The sequence below is a fragment of the Theobroma cacao genome, chromosome 3, assembly GCF_000208745.1.
Source record: "Theobroma cacao cultivar B97-61/B2 chromosome 3, Criollo_cocoa_genome_V2, whole genome shotgun sequence".
Taxonomy (NCBI): Eukaryota; Viridiplantae; Streptophyta; class Magnoliopsida; order Malvales; family Malvaceae; genus Theobroma; species Theobroma cacao.
The window spans coordinates 30479600-30495966 of record NC_030852.1 but is presented as its reverse complement, the minus strand read 5'-3'; the positions used below and the strand labels follow the sequence as shown (position 1 = coordinate 30495966).

At 37.4% G+C, this 16367-nt stretch overlaps 3 protein-coding genes across 4 annotated transcripts; all 3 read left to right on the top strand.

Annotated features, from left to right (window-relative positions):
- Positions 1925 to 5553, top strand: LOC18605878 (IAA-amino acid hydrolase ILR1-like 5). Its single transcript, XM_007039169.2, has 5 exons — positions 1925 to 2424; positions 2538 to 2663; positions 3757 to 4071; positions 4277 to 4405; positions 5004 to 5553. The coding sequence occupies exons 1-5, from the start codon at positions 2077 to 2079 to the stop codon at positions 5391 to 5393; spliced, it is 1308 nt and encodes a 435-aa protein (XP_007039231.1). The 5' UTR covers positions 1925 to 2076; the 3' UTR covers positions 5394 to 5553.
- On the top strand, positions 8858 to 11457 carry LOC18605876 (heavy metal-associated isoprenylated plant protein 3). 2 transcript variants are annotated; one of them, XM_007039167.2, is made up of 5 exons: positions 8858 to 9311; positions 9466 to 9643; positions 9760 to 9932; positions 10062 to 10152; positions 10773 to 11457. In XM_007039167.2, the coding sequence occupies exons 1-5, from the start codon at positions 9291 to 9293 to the stop codon at positions 11213 to 11215; spliced, it is 906 nt and encodes a 301-aa protein (XP_007039229.2). In that variant the 5' UTR covers positions 8858 to 9290; the 3' UTR covers positions 11216 to 11457. The 2 variants fall into 2 exon arrangements, with proteins under 2 accessions (XP_007039229.2, XP_017972782.1); XM_018117293.1 differs by having other exon boundaries at positions 9757 to 9932.
- LOC18605875 (copper transport protein ATX1) lies at positions 13941 to 16026 on the top strand. The gene is made up of 2 exons (XM_007039166.2): positions 13941 to 14800; positions 15473 to 16026. Exons 1-2 carry the CDS (start codon positions 14677 to 14679, stop codon positions 15748 to 15750), a joined length of 402 nt encoding a protein of 133 aa, XP_007039228.2. The 5' UTR covers positions 13941 to 14676; the 3' UTR covers positions 15751 to 16026.

Genomic DNA, 16367 nt, shown 5'->3' with positions numbered 1-16367 from the left:
AAAAGGAAAAAAGGCACATATGTGCATAAAAAAGTGAAAAATTCTCAAATTTGCATAAAAAAGTGAAAAATTCTCAAATTTTGAGATGCATTATCACTCCACTTTTAAAGAAATCCTTGCAGTCAAGAAAACAATCTTAAAGTTTGAATTTCATCTTATTGGACACTACTTTTTAAGGAAAATGGATATGTCTTCGTTTCCCTAAATGTTAAAGTTCAAACATTAGACAATCCTTACACCCGAGCATTTGTCTCATTAGTTGGTACATGATCCCCTTACTTAGAGAGCAAGGTTCGAATCTCCCTTCTCTCAATTATAAAAAAAAAAAACATAAGACAATCCTTTATCCTCAACTGTTAATAAGGAACATTCCACCAAAAGGAGAAATAGAGATATGAAAGAGGAATTTTGTTGACATTCTCACATTGTTTTATCCACTTTTATATTGGAAAGAACTAATCATATCAGAGGTGGGAAAGAATAAAGAAATGGTCATATTCATCCTTTACAAACCTCAATATTTTGTGATACATGAAAAAGCCACCCAGCTTGGTGCATTCCACTCAACATGGGTATGTAAGTCACTCTTTTGCAATATTAAGGAACTTGACTAGGAATACAGGACATTTCAGAGACGCATTTGCCAGCACAACAGAATCATCCCTGATCATATCTAGACTTCAGTAGAAACAGAAATATCCTAGATTATTTCCTTGAGACACTTAGTCCTTACCATGATCAAATCAAACAAGCATTAAAAGAATACAATGAAAAAATCCTTGATCCTCATGAATGGTCCTAAGACCCATGGGACTATGGTGAGATAAATGAGGATAAGCTTGCACGACTCTCCATAAAGCCACCATGTTAAATATGCAATGGACATTATGACACGAACCTCGAAGCATGGTTTCTACACATGTATATATGCAAAGAAAGGAAAAGGTATAGGATGGAAGAGCTTAATCTCACCTTAGACCCTAGCATGGATTATGACTAAAGACTGTATTGAGTGCCCCTTTACTTTATAGTACCAATGCGTTTACATTAGAGTGTCTTTACTTTTGAACAATAATGTAAACATGTGTAAAACACGTGTGCATTAGAATCTTATCGTTTTACTGTATAAAGTTTATCAACATCAGTTCCCTTCCTCTATAAAAAGGAAACTCTTGTAACTAAAAGGACAGAACACCCTTGAGCAATAATATCTAGTGTTTTCTTCACCATGAGTTTCTAAACCTCTCTTTTCCTTCTTAGAAATTATTATGGAAGAATACTCACAGATCTATTGTGAGTTTAGATTCTTGAGTATGCTCTGTACTTATCATCTTTGATATAGCCTATGCATCAAAAAGAGATTTGATCTTAATGACGTATCAATATCAGTATTGACAGGGTTGAGCAGGGAAGAAGAATTGTGCTGATTATTGAAAGTTATCTTTATAATTAAAAGGCTTGTGCTATGATTAAGGCTGATAAATTCAAGTTGTTTGTATGTGAAGTCAAGGGAAGTGTTCTTAAACACTTCCAAATAGCTGTTGCAGCTATCATAAAAAAGAAAAAGAACAAGGCGTTCATTAATCATAAGCATAAGAGTTTGGTACAAAACTGTCAGGTCTGGTGTGAGGAGGTTAGACTTCATTTTGCTTGAAACGGCAAAATAATAGAAAGGTTCTCGCAACAAAAGAATCGGCTAAGTGAGCGGCATTTGGAAAGGCTTTGTCCAAGGCAGTTGAAATCTAGCAACTAAAATAGTGAAATTGGAAGACCAAAAAGAAAGAAAAGGTACGACCGTGGGATCATCTTTAAGCAATGAGATTCGTGGTCAGCCAACTTCGCCCGCACGCAGCACTGTGCAAATTGTTTAAGGAAACATATATGTACTAATAATTTCCGAAAGACAATTTCAGATGACTTTTCTTGAGTAGAAGTCGCTTTATTATTTGATCGTTAACGTTAAGCTTGTTTCCATGTGGTCAACGTATCAGACGTGCTCATTTAAGTTATTTTTAACCTTACCGGCTGCGCTGCAAATTTAATTAACGTTATTCCCAAACCCTATCGAGAACTTCGATGGCTGCCATCACTACTTGGATCGCCCATGTTTTTCTCTCTGTGCTTTTCTCCCTTGCTTACCTCTCGGTTATTCGTGGAAGACTTGATCAAGATTACAGAGATCAACTCTTAAGCTCAGCCCAGAAAGACAAAGATTGGTTGGTTTCCATCAGGAGGCAAATCCATGAAAACCCCGAACTCTGCTTCCAAGAACACAACACTAGTGCTCTTATTCGTCAACAACTCGACCAAATTGGCATCCCTTACTCATACCCCATTGCCGGGACAGGCATTGTCGCCCAAATTGGCTCCGGTTCTAAACCCGTCGTTGCTCTTCGTGCTGACATGGACGCTCTTCCTCTTCAGGTCATCCTTATATTGTATTGACCTTTTCTTCTTTTTCTTAATTATGCCGGTGCTAGTCACCATGCCTTTTGTTTTATTAGCCTTAATTGTTTCCATTGGCTCTGCTTTTGTAGGAGCTTGTCGAATGGGAACATAAGAGCAAAATAGATGGCAAAATGCACGCGTGTGGACACGATGCTCACACTACCATGCTCCTTGGTGCTGCCAAGTTGCTTAATCAACGCAAAGATAGACTTAAGGTTAGCTTTGATTTGGAATCTTAATAACTGTTTAGTGATATTCTCAACTCATTTGATGTTTAGTTGACTTAGCTATGTCTTCATGTGATTGCAAAGGAAAGCCTCGTTTCAAATCTGATCACTAAACCGATCTTGAGTCTATGAACCAGAATAAAAAAAAACCCAAAAAAGGAAAAAGGAAAGAAATCTGTAGCAATAGTTGCATCCAGTGTTATGTAAATTACCCTTGAAGGCAATTACTAACTGCCATGGAACAATGGACCAAAAGTTAGGTTTTGAATGATCAATGATACTTGGCTAGGTTTCTGAATTACGTCGGCCTAGTGGTAAGGCAGGGTAAAGGAATTTATTTGTATCTCCTGATCTACAAAATGATTTCTGATAAAAGTACCATTTGCTAAAGATGGCGAATACTATGCCCATACATTATTACAAACTCTTCTTCATCTCATGTATGTTATACAGCATCTTATTATAGTTGTTTGTATATTATTGTTGCCCATTCATTGTTACAAACTCTTCTTTATCTCATGTATGTTATACAGCATCTTATTATAGTTGTTTGTATATTATTGTGCAAGTTTCATTTTGATACAACGTCATATTAAACAGGTTCCATTTGATAAATATGGTTCAACTAGTGAATTAAAAGAGAAAACTGGCTATCAATAATATATTTTCCTTACACTTCAAATTTTAGTAGTTGATTCCCGTATCTATTTAAGTTCATGTACTTATATATACATAAATGACATATAAGAGCATGTGTACATCAGGTAAAATTCTATATATTTATAAATGCTCCATATTAAATGCAGCAAGGTTGCTAATTAAAAATTCTTCTAAAAATTGAAGAGACAGTTTGTTGTAAGAATCATGTGCACATTTAACCAATTACCAGTTTGTTGTAAGAATCATGTGCACATTTAACCAATTACTCTATGTTTAACATTTCAATTCAATAGCTCATGTAACTTTTGGTGTTTAATTAAGGTTCACAGTTTTTAAATATGAGCTAATTTTTGGTGTTTAATAAAGGTTCACAGTTTTTAAACATACATAATGTCAACTTTTCCTTTATATGCTACTGAAGGGAACTGCCAGACTACTTTTCCAACCTGCAGAGGAGGGAGGTGCTGGTGCATCTCACATGATAAGAGAAGGAGCTCTAGGTGATGCTGAAGCAATATTTGGAATGCACATAGATAATGGAAGCCCCACAGGAAGCATAACGTTGGTTCCAGGGCCAGTCTTAGCTGCTACATGCTTCTTTGAAGCCAAAATAGAAGGAGTTGGTGGGCATGCTGCAGGGCCTCATTCTACTGTAGATCCAATTGTTGCTGCATCCTTTGCAATTTTGGCATTGCAACAGCTAACCTCTAGAGAAGCTGATCCTCTCCATAGTCAAGTATGTTCTCCTTTTCTTATCTAGATATCCATTGTCAAGTTTGTTTCTGACTTGTAATACCTTATACAGGAATCTTCCATGCCTATTCTTTGACAAATTTGACATCTGTCATATATTTGGATATGCACAAACAGTTGCCTGTGTAGTGGCTAAAGTACATAGAGCGTCCAATTCGACCTAATGCTAATGTATTTTTTGCTGTAAGGTGTTATCTGTTACTCTTATCAGAGGCGGGTCTGCATTCAACACGATTCCACCATATGTTGAATTTGGGGGCACTCTGAGGAGTCTCACCACCGATGGCTTGCATAAACTTCAACAAAGGTTGAAAGAGGTATACTGGCATACAGCATTATTTAACCTTTTTTACTTTCGGTTTTAGTAATTGATACCATGATGAGTCATGATTTTCCAATTGAATTAAGAAAAATCCTTGCATGTCCTCCGTCATTAGCTCTTCCTGCCTTTTAAGGCAACTGTTTTACTAACATATTGCATCTATTTTGTTTTCTTTATAGAGTGGATATACTCTTGTAACCCATTTGGTTTATCTTCATTCCTTCCTTCCTTGCTGAGATGTTATTCCCATAAGCAAGATATCTTAATTTGAGAATACAAACTCCTTGTTCCCCTGTTTCAAGCCAATTATTTCTTATCTACGAAGATTACTCCCTGTTTATTTCCATGAAAAGAAAAGATTACTCCCTATTTGCATGCTGTATTGGTGTTCCGGGAATTATTATAGATTGTTTGCTGCTTTGTTGATAGATTAGTTTTCCACCATCATATCTCTGCTTCAGGTTCGATTATATTCAACTTAATTGTTTAAGATCTTGGCTGCTGCCAATTGGTTTGTTTTTAGAACTGAGTGAAAGATGTTCTTTTTGTTTTTTCCCAGCTTGGGATGATTATGTAATTATAACTTGTTGTAGGTCATAAAAGGACAAGCAGCCGTCCACAGATGTAATGCTTCTATTGACATGAAAGAAGAAGAATTCCCACCCTATCCTGCTGTTTTTAATGATGATAGCTTGCATCAACATGTTCAGAAGGTTGGTAGGCTTTTGCTTGGACCTGAGAATGTAAAGGTGGGCAAGAAGGTTATGGCAGGAGAGGACTTTTCCTTCTATCAAGAATTAATCCCTGGATTCATGCTAAGCATTGGAATTAGAAATGAGGGAGTTGGCTCAATTCATCCACCCCACTCCCCTTACTTCTTTATTGATGAGGATGCCCTTCCAATTGGGGCAGCCCTATATACCGCTCTTGCAGAACTATACCTTAATGAGAACGAACATTCTATTTTACATCAAATATTTTAAGGGCTTTAGAAGTAATGATTAAAATCCTTTATGCTCATACATTGAACCTGTCTGTATATGCAGTCAGAGGAAGTCCAACTTTCTGAATCCTTGTATACTTATGTGCAGTGGCAAACGTCCAATAGCTAGTGCATTTGTGAAAGGTTCTGTTTTGAAGCTCTCTCCATTCTTTTGGTTATGGTGGTTGTATCTGCCATGGCACAGTGAATGGGATAACGTTCTTCCTATGGTATCTTGTTAGGTAGCCACTTCATTTTTCTCTTGTACCACATCCCTACGCCCCAACCCGCAATGAATTCATCAAACTGCACTGGAGAGCAGTCAGCGTAAGGCTAAAGCTCATATGGCATGTACAAAGTGTAGCTGGTTTTAAAGCACATGGATTTGTTGGTTGATTGCAGTCAACCAAGCGGCTTGTAAAAAAATCACACCACTAGGAGGGTGGGACAGTGTTGTGGGAAGGGCTACATCATCGGGGACTGCAAATTATCCCACTACACGTGTTTGTTGTGGTCAAATCTTAAATGAACTCTACCCAACGCATCACATGGATCGTGAAAGGACTTGCTTTGAACAAACATGGCATGTTTCTTCTCTCGTGGGAGCATGAACCAGAGATATCTATCCATATGGTAGACAGCCCACACGACGTTTAACTCTAGAAGTCCAAGCCAAACTTGTTTGATGTACTATTACTACCAAGTGTATAAAGACATGCATCATTTATCATTGTTTTTGCTGTTCATGTGATCAGTTATATTCAAAGGCGATTCAAGGAAAATGCTGTCCCCTTAAAACACTGTCGGAAAGTGGACAAGACCAGTATGTGCAATTTGGAAGAGGCCACGAAACACTGACTAAGAGCCAATTTATTCAATTCAACCAAAAGAAGAAGAAAAAAATAATTTCAGTCAATGCATGTATTAGAGATTTGGTGAAGTTAACTCTACAAGACCCCAATTTCACATGTATGGGTCCACCGGCTTCCGATCTTGTTCTTTTCAGTAGGTGCAAAACTTATGAATATTGGCCCAACCTGTCCAATGACCAGTTGCGCAGTTTTAACATTCTTACCTTGTTTTTCTCTAAATATTAGTTAGTAAGATATTATAAAATTTTAAATTAATAAATATATAATTTTGAGAAATACATTAAGGTTCTTCACGACTGTATCTTGTAAGATATTAAAATACACGAGATTACGTTAAATTATAAACGCTTGCAATCATCACTGCGACACTGCACCATTCTTTTGTGTTAGAGGAGGGTGTAATCCATGTTCTCTCTGTCTGGCTCTCTAACTGCTGGATACTTCTTACACACGATCGAGATGATTAGGCGGAGCACATGAAGATGGCAGTAGCTGATTGTGAAACATTAATAATGCCAAATAATTCAGCATGTGATTCTTTTAGTCTGTTTGGCGATTCTACAAAAGCAAAATTTCGTTAATTAATTTTTTTTGGTGCGGTTAATCTAATTACGCAGAATTAATTTGGTTATGTTGTTTAAACTGAGACAGAGAATTCAGTGGAATATAACGGTAGCTGAACATGATCCCATAGGATCAAACCTTTGGTATCACCAATAGGGGCAAGACATGTGTTTAGCTAATAATAATGGTTTAATTATTTAAAGAAAAGGTGCTCATGCAATTATGAAGTTATAGTAATAGAACCATGGATTTGGAAAAGAAAGGAATGGGTGGGTGAGAATGATTGCTTTAATATTAATCATTCATCCAGATTCTGCTAACCGCCCATGCTAACAGTAGTTGGGACAAGAAGCACCCCCTTAATCAGCATGTCCCTTTAAAGTTAATTATTCTCAATTACTAGTATTCTTTTTTTGTTTTGTTGAAAAGGAAAAAAGGAATTTGAATGGGGTCAACCTCAATTCTTCGGGACCCTGCCTTCTTTTTGGTTGTACAGTATTTTTATTTTCTGGAGCATTGCATCAGTTGCAAGATATGTTGTTTGGTGGAAATGGTTGGTTTTTGCCTTACAAAGCTAAAACGTTGGGTTAGATTTTTGGAACAGAACACACTCTTATCTCAAACTCTCGAAAATTCTCGCCATTTTAACTCGTGCTTGGCTGTCAGTCCCATTGCTGAGCCATACCCACGTGTTACCACGTTAGTTAGTTGGCCCTCCCCTTTCTACATCGGTGAAAAATGTATCCATCCTTTCGGTCCAAGTTCCTCTATGTTTTTTTCTCTATCAACTCTGGAGACCAAACCAATATAGGGAGCTGGGTAGGGTTTGGAGTCTCCTTCAAGGAGCCTTTTGTGGTTCGGCTTTTGAATTGGATGGAAAAGGAGAAAATATACCAGATCAATTCTCCTTGTAGGTAAGTTTGGTAAGACAGTGTACATATATAGTGGGGGAAATTAGTTTGGCTTGGGGCGCTTTGGAGCAAAGAAGTAAACGGCAAAAGAAAGAGTGAGAGAGAGAGAGAGAGAGGTGGCAGGGGTAGCGTGAAGTACAAGAGCCTTTTGAAAACCTATGAAGGAAGCAAAGGAAAGGAAAGATGAAGGCTTTGTAATTTCAAGGTCAGCATCCCATGTGATATTAACTTTCTAATACTAGATCTTTACACGCAAAAACTTTCGAATCCCCACGTTTCATCCATCCCAACTGTCTTTCTTTTCTCTCTAACATGGCAAATGCTTTTTCTTTATGATTCATTCCTAAGCAAAACTATTAAACAATGTGTCACACAATTCTTGGATGTGATACACATTTTTATTAATTACTTGTATATAGTTTTATTGAACTAACCTAGCTAGTTTAACCCAAAAACAAAGAAGGAATCAAACTATTGCTTCAAACTTACAAGGATGGTAACATAAAGTATCCTTAATTAATTTAACGCAAATAAGACAATTAATCTTAAGTAGTTGAAGGGTCTCCCTTACAGCCAAGACTTAACTAGAAACTTCCTTACCAACAAAAACGAATTCCTACCGCACCAAATAGATGAAGTAACAGTCAAAGATGATCATAATTAAACTTTAACGAGCATTTTTCCGTAGTAGGTGGAAGACAAAGGGAAATCATACTTCAGACCTTATTTTGAAGCTAAGGAGTAAGATGTAATATTATTTGTCGATACTACATATTTTAAAGTTTATTTTGGCACTACAGTTTTCCCTCATCAACGGCATAAACTTCCACTCCATGGGTTTAATTTAGTATCCATGGGAAGTCATCCGGTGCGAGAAACCCCCAAACTATGCATCGTACAACTCTAACCCTAAGCAATCCCTTAACCGTGGTGTAAACTGTAGTGCCGAGGTGGCAAATACGGAAAGGATTAGAGTGCTGACGAAGTGAGTGAATTGGCCGTACTAAATCATACCCAAAAAACCATCCTCGTAAAGCAGGTGTCCAGGGTGTCCACATAAGAGTTAAAACTCGTCTGACGAATCACCACCTCATGAATTGCAAAATCCACCCAAAGTCGGTGGATGATGGAAGTATTATCATTGTCAATTTGGTTCTCTTTTCACATCTTTCCTTTGCCATCCACCCCCTCTCATCACCGCCAGTCTCCCAACAACTTCCAATTGAGCTCCCCATTGATCTTCTCTATAAATCTGCCAACTCTGCTTCACTGCTTTCCTCCCCCTTTTTTCTACCTCTTCAGCCTTGGAGATTGGAAAGATTTCCTAAGGAAATATTAAACTAAGAGATTCTTTGTACACTAAGTGGCACTACATGTGCTGTGGAATCGCATAGTTTGCCTTTATATGCTCTTAACCCCACCGTCCATTCCATTACCATCTCACTCTCTTCTATATAAAAACTACTCTTCTACTCTTTAGTAAATTCCATTCTCTTCTCCCTTCTGTTTCTTCTCCTCAGCTCGTGTTAGTTGAGTTCATTCACAGAGGAAATGGGTGAGGAAGCTAAGCAGGTGAGGGGACTTTCTAAAAAAAAAAAGGAAAAAACAAATTGCATGCACCCTAATTTAGTTTCGTTGAGTTTTACCATGATAATTATTGACTGATTCAATATGGATTACTTTTGGATAATTTAATTAGGCCGGCATTTGTTATGATGTTTGGCAGGAACAAGCCGCAGCAGAGGCTCAACCAAAGGAGAAAAAGGAAGAGAAGGCAGGGGAGAAGCCTGCAGAAGAAAAGAAGGAGGAACCACCCCCGCCACCTCCTCCTTTTGTCTTGTTTGTGGACTTGCATTGCGTGGGCTGTGCAAAGAAGATCGAGAAATCCATCATGAAGATTAGAGGTAATAAATTCATATTGATTCGATGCTATATATCTGTGTCTCTCACTAATTGATTGGTCATAATCCTTTACGTAACTACTAAAATGTTCAAATGGTTGGTGGACAAACGCTAGCAGGTGTGGAAGGAGTTGCGATCGATATGGCTCAAAACCAAGTGACTATAAAGGGAATAGTTGAACCCCAAGCAATATGCGACAAAATCATGAAGAAAACCAAGAGAAGGGCTAAAGTTCTGTCTCCCTTGCCTGCAGCTGAGGGTGAACCTCTGCCAGAAGTTGTTACTTCACAGGTTTCATGCAGCACCTTATTTCACCCAAGAAAACAAATCAAAAGAGCACTAATAAATTTAAAGAAAAAAAATCGTTTCTCGTTTCATACATAGAAGTGTTAATGGCATTGTTTCGGTTAACTATTCCAGGTTAGTGGATTAACAACCGTGGAGCTTAACGTAGACATGCATTGCCAAGCCTGTGCTGAGCAACTCAAGAAAAAGATTCTGAAAATGAGAGGTATAATATTAATTGGCTGGTTATCCCGTGGCCATACATTTAGAAAGAATTATTAGAATCATCCAACGAAAATTCAGTTTGGTTAAGGTTCATGCCAATTTTACAAGGGTACACCTTTGGGTAACGTAACATTGTTAATTTATTCAGTGAATCTGTAGCATAGTAGTCCACTTAGCCAGCAATAAGCAAGACGATAATTGTGATTGCGATTGACCAACTGCACGAGAAATTGAAAAAGGTTCAGATAAAAGTGACAAGAATCCATATATTTCAAATGCTTCATTAATTGATACATGATTTTTATTTAAAATGTAAAATTCAAATATCTCTTCTCTCAATTATAAAAAAAATAATATTAAAAGTGACAAGGAAATGAATCCTATGTGGACAGACAAAGGCGGTGTGGCCTTTCCAACGTGGCCAGCAATCATTTATGCATGCTTTTGGACATTAATTGACACTAGTCTCGATCAGTGTCACTTACTGTTATTGTGAAACTAAGGGATTTGGTATTTTAGAAGGGCAACCAGCAATAAATAAAATATGTATGTTTATTGGCGCTTCATAGTTCAGGGATAATTGTAGAATTGATTCTGATGTTTATTAATTTTTACATTCAGGCGTACAAAGTGTAGCAACGGAGCATAGCACAGGGAAAGTTACAGTCACGGGTACCATGGATGCAAACAAGCTAGTGGATTATGTCTATAGACGCACCAAAAAGCAGGCCAGGATCGTGCCACAACCGGAGCCTGAGCCTCAACCTGAACCCGAGAAAAAAGAAGGCGAAGAGAAGCCAGCCGAAGAAGCCAAACCCGAAGTAAACGCAGAGAAAAAAGAAGAAGAACCACCCGAAGAAGCTAAGAAAGAAGAAGCTGAAAACAAAGGAGGCAAGGAAGTGGAGAAGAAGGAAGGAGTAGAAGAGAATAACATCATTATCAACGAGGAGGAATCTATGAAGAGGATGATCTACTACTACCAGCCCCTTTACGTCATCGAGCGAATGCCTCCTCCTCCGCAGCTCTTCAGCGATGAAAATCCCAACGCTTGTTGCATTTCCTAGTCATCATAGTATCGAATCATTTCGTGATGACAAGGTTTTTAGCTTCTAATCAGTTAATTTTTACTATAATGTGGAGTAGTATATGGAATATAGTTCATCTTCAGTCCGTACCACTGATGATGAGAATTTTAGAAAATCTGGTGGACGGTTCATATCGATCAGGGAATGTGGGGAGTGCCGCAGTGGGATCATTGTACAACTGAGTTGATTAATAATATCATCATTCTGTATTACATGTATCAGAGTATATGTTAAGTTAAATATATATACAGTATACATACATGATCTTTTGCTGTAGATATATATATACTTGACGTAATATGTTTGTTCATAAAACCTACTACTATTTAGACTCGGTAAGCCATTACTTTAATAAAAAATTATTTACAGAGTACTAATAACCGTACAGGTTTAATTATATTAAAATTTTACTGTTTAAGAAATTTATTTGTTCTACCGACAGTCATAAATTTTGATGATATACTAAAATATTTTTATATATAAAAATTAATTACAGAAAGTTGTTCCGTATTATAATACTATGATAATATTATAGCATCATTTCGAATGTCTCAAATTGTTTCTTTTGTTTGGGAATATATGATAAAGCCAAATAAGTATTGATTATGTTTCTTTCTCTCTCTCTCTCCTTTTTTTTTATAATGAAGTTTTTTGTTTAAAGTAATAAAGACAAGTGAATATATAGGAGTCAGGAGTCAGGACTAAGTAATAGCTAACCCTTATGTCATAGTATAACGTTAAGTAAGAGAACTTTTGAGCTATGACATAAGATCAACTACGAACTGATGGGTAGATTTTGTGGGATTGGCTGCATGTTAATTAATTAGACATACACTCTTTTACATTTAACGTATCCCTAATTGAATTACTGTTAGTAGTTTTGTTACAATATTCATGTATATTGTGTTTTAAAGTAATTATATATCTTCATAATGTTACAATTGAGATTAATGACAATATATATATATATATAGATTCAACAAAAACATCCAAAAGAATTGTAGACAGCAAATTTGAAGTTTTCTCTTTCAATATCTATTTATAAAAAATTATCACTATTTTTTTTTACTCAGCAAAAGTTATCCCTGCTTATCAAAATTTATTACGACTTTTGATCTAATAAGTATTTTTTTTATTAGTGGCCTTTTAAATAATTTCCAAAAGCAATTTGTTTTGTACTACCTGAATAGGTATCCTCTCACCTTGTAACTTATAATTTAATAAGATTAATATCTCCGAAATCAATCCACTCTGGATGGAGCGTAAATAAATGGCCAATTGCCAGTCTTGATGCCAATTTAACATAGTGTTTGCATGGCCGTAAGACCCTGTAGGTCTGTTGCCTTTTGATGAGGCTTAATCATGATTATTTAAAGAAATACCATCCGTTTTTCCATTTACAATTTCTTGTGATGAAATCTTATACCCAGGTTTATAACTTCGATTGCTCACTATTTAATGAAACGCATACATTTGCAATTGCTTTTGGATTTTCATCGGGTCGACATCTTATCCGACGCAAAAGAAAGAGAGCAGCATCCTGATCAGTTAATTTCTGAAATGATTCCCAAAAGCAATTCGTGCAGAGAGGTGGATAATGTGACGTAGATACCATAGCGAAGCACTAGCATCAACAGTTGTACTTTTTCTTTGTCTTGGCCTAAACCTAGCTAGCATTCTATATTTGTAGCGGCGCTGTCCAATTCTCCAGATCACGGTCACCATGCACAGTCTCTAAGAGCCCTGAGACTGATCAAAGGTTTCAAATGTGGGGTAAAAGAGGGCATTGCAAATAATATTCCAAACCTTTCGTGGATGTCACTTGTTAAAAGGATAGGATAAAATCCCAAAACTGATAAAAGGATAAAAATGATAGGTCTAAGATTCTCTGAAGAAATCAGAGGTGTGGGATTCACATGGTAGGACCTCTCTCTGCATATGAGATCTGAGTCACCCTAATATATAAAGCCAAGAGAGACACCAGAACCTGACCACCCCCATTTTATTTCCTAACGTGGCACTTGAAAATGTCTGAGAGGTGACGCGTTGCCGTCACACCTGTCCACTGTCTTGTTGTCTCACGCATCAATTCAGTCAGGGCGATGCTCTCACTTCCCTAGTTTTTATTTGAGGTGAATGTTCCAACTACAAAGACAAAGTGAGGCCGCAAACTTTTCTCAGCCAAAGGAAATTTTTTTAATCAAAAGTTCCTTTTTCTTTTTTTGGAAGTTAATTATGGGATGAGTTCATAGATAAAGATAAAGTAAATGCATCATAAATACCCTTTATAAGTAGGGGGAAAATGATAGGTTGTGGATCTAAATTGAAGATTAAAAAGTTGAACGAGCTTGCACTAACAACTTTATTAGAAAATAAAGTTAATTTAGACTTTTGAGCAGCTTTGTTGACTACCGTGACTGTAACTAAAGTGTCCAACAGCTTTTATTGACTAACTACTGAACACACACACACACACACACTCTCTCTCTCGACTCAGGTTTCTAACTGGACCAATGGTGATCTACCAAATCATTCTGAGGTACTCTACAACGTCACTAATGTTCAAATCAATTGGTAGATGGCCGTGGAAAGTTGTATCTCAGTTGCAGTTAGAGACGTTTCATTGGAGATTGATTTTAATCAAGCAAAAATGAATCTATATCTAAGTGAATTCTACATATATAAGAAGAGGAATTAAAACGTTATATATTTGATGAAGAAATGACCATATCAAAACTAAAATTTAGGGGACAGATGCCCTGCAAGGCAGTTAAGCAAAAGTATGCATGCATGTGCATGGCAGCTTCACCAACGACTGCACAGCAGATGATGCCTTGTGCACTTTAATTTTTGCACGATATAGAATAATTTTCAGGTACACATAATATACTGCATTAGGGTTAGTCTCTTGTTTTTTTCCTTTCGCTATGCTTCCCAAGTTCCAATTTCCGAGAGAAAGCAACCTCTTTGATAAGAAAAACAATCCACATGGGAGCCATATTATACGCATATAAGGATATCCAATCCCCATGATGAAAAGCAGACGGTTCAATGCACTTTTGATAAACAAACAGCTGTGCTGACACATCTTATACCCCTATCCAAGTCAACATGACACCCCCTCCAAAGATAGGGTCTCCCCAATTAAAGTACCTTTTGACAATTAAATTGACTTCCAGAACCTGACCCGATCAAGCCACCAGGATGAACGATAAAGCATGAACAGCAACAAGAAGAAAATTAAATGAAAGAAAAGGTGGGGGGGAAAAGGGAACACTAGCCTTCTTTACCAAGGAATCCACGATCGGCCTGTTGTCTTTCATCAATGTCTTGTGAATCTCTTATATAAGGCGTTTGCCAAATTCGATGCAATGACAACCAAGAAGAAATAAGAACATCCATAAGAAGAAAGATCTGGTTTCAATTAGGTTGGAGCTAAAATGGCAAACATGCAAATAGTTGTAGCTAGCAAGAATGTGGAGCCACAGTACGTGGAGATGATGGTGCCTTTGTATTCTTACGGGTGTGAGAGGAAAGTGAAGAAGACTTTGTCGCATCTCAAAGGTAAATATCTGATTACTTTCTTCATTTTCTCTATATGAAACCATGGTGTGACATATCCATGGGCTGTCGTCACCTAATTTCAAAGTTTTCTCTACGTTCTCTGCCCTGCTTCCAGGTCCGGTGTCCGCGTTCAAAGCTTAGCATTTATGTACCTCGTGTTAGATTCTAGTCTTAGATTAAGGCCCAAGCCCAAAACCTTTCGAAATAATGGTGTTTATTGGACCCACAATTTGTCCATGAAACACCCAACAGTTTTATCATTTGTCCTGTTGGTCCTTTGAATCTCAAACTAAAATAGAAAAGTAGATATGAAAAGCAATGCAATGCACCCCCACTCCTTTCAAATGCATGGAATAGTTTCATCAGAGGAAAAGGAGAAAATAAAATTTGTAATCATACACTTGGTTTTTTTTCAATTTCCTGTTTCCTTTTCCATCCTGTTTCGGTTGTTGCACTTCCTACGTTTTAATGAGACCAAATTCAATTATTAGGCCCGCTCCCTCCCTTTGGTTGGCCACGACTGTAATGTTTAGTTAACTAAACACTTGGATACCTTAAGGATTTTTGCAATCAAATCATAGGCCCAGGGCCAGAAGGTAAATTAATGTATTACCAAGTTACATGCCATGTTTAGGGCAACTGTATTGAAGCTCCTTGTTGTGCATATGGCAGGAATATACTCGGTAACTGTAGACTATAATCAACAAAAAGTAACAGTGTGGGGAATATGTAACAAATTCGATGTGTTATCAACCATGAGGAGCAAAAGAAAAGAAGCTCGTTTTTGGAAGCCAGAAGACAACATTGAGATGGAAGAGGCACAACCATCATCTCCCCCACCTTCTCTTCCTCCCAAGGGCTCCAGTAAACCTTCTTTAGCTCTAATGAAGGCTCGCTCTCTAAGCTGGAAGGCATGGAAAAAGGTCTTCACCAGATCCTATTCTTTCTAAAGATAAGAAATTAACTATGCACGCCAAGGAAAAAAGGACATGGGTAAATGCCTATATGCACGCCTCGACGTTTTCCACAACAAAAGGGGAAAAGAGTGTAAATTTGATGTCATACGTTTTCTCCTCTCATTTGTAAATAAATTGCGGGTTCAAGATTGTCGGCTCTCTCATGGAAATTTCTTTGCTTAATTATGTCTTATTGTTAGGAGGTAGTATTTAAATTGGACTTTGCCTTTTACCATTTTTCTTGAATGTAGAAAAAAAATCCATATGTCATGCGCATGTTTAGGCAGTTGGCCGTATTAGTTGACGGCCAAAATCAATGGCGAGAATACCCGAAATCAAAAACCTGCCTAATGCAGAAGGAGAACATGCCTTGTGTGCCACAACTCAACTGATTTGGCAACTTCGCAAGGCATACATACACTGTGTTTTGGAGCAGAAGGGAAACCTGTTTTTTCCTAGATAGGGAAGGATACATGGGGGTCCGAAGTCCGAACTCTGACGGTGCCAAATCCTCCACGCAACACCGAAAAGACTTTAAAGCCACTCCACGTCCCACCCAAAACAATCCTCCAATAGATCCACGCCATGTCATCAGAAATAATGTAGAAACA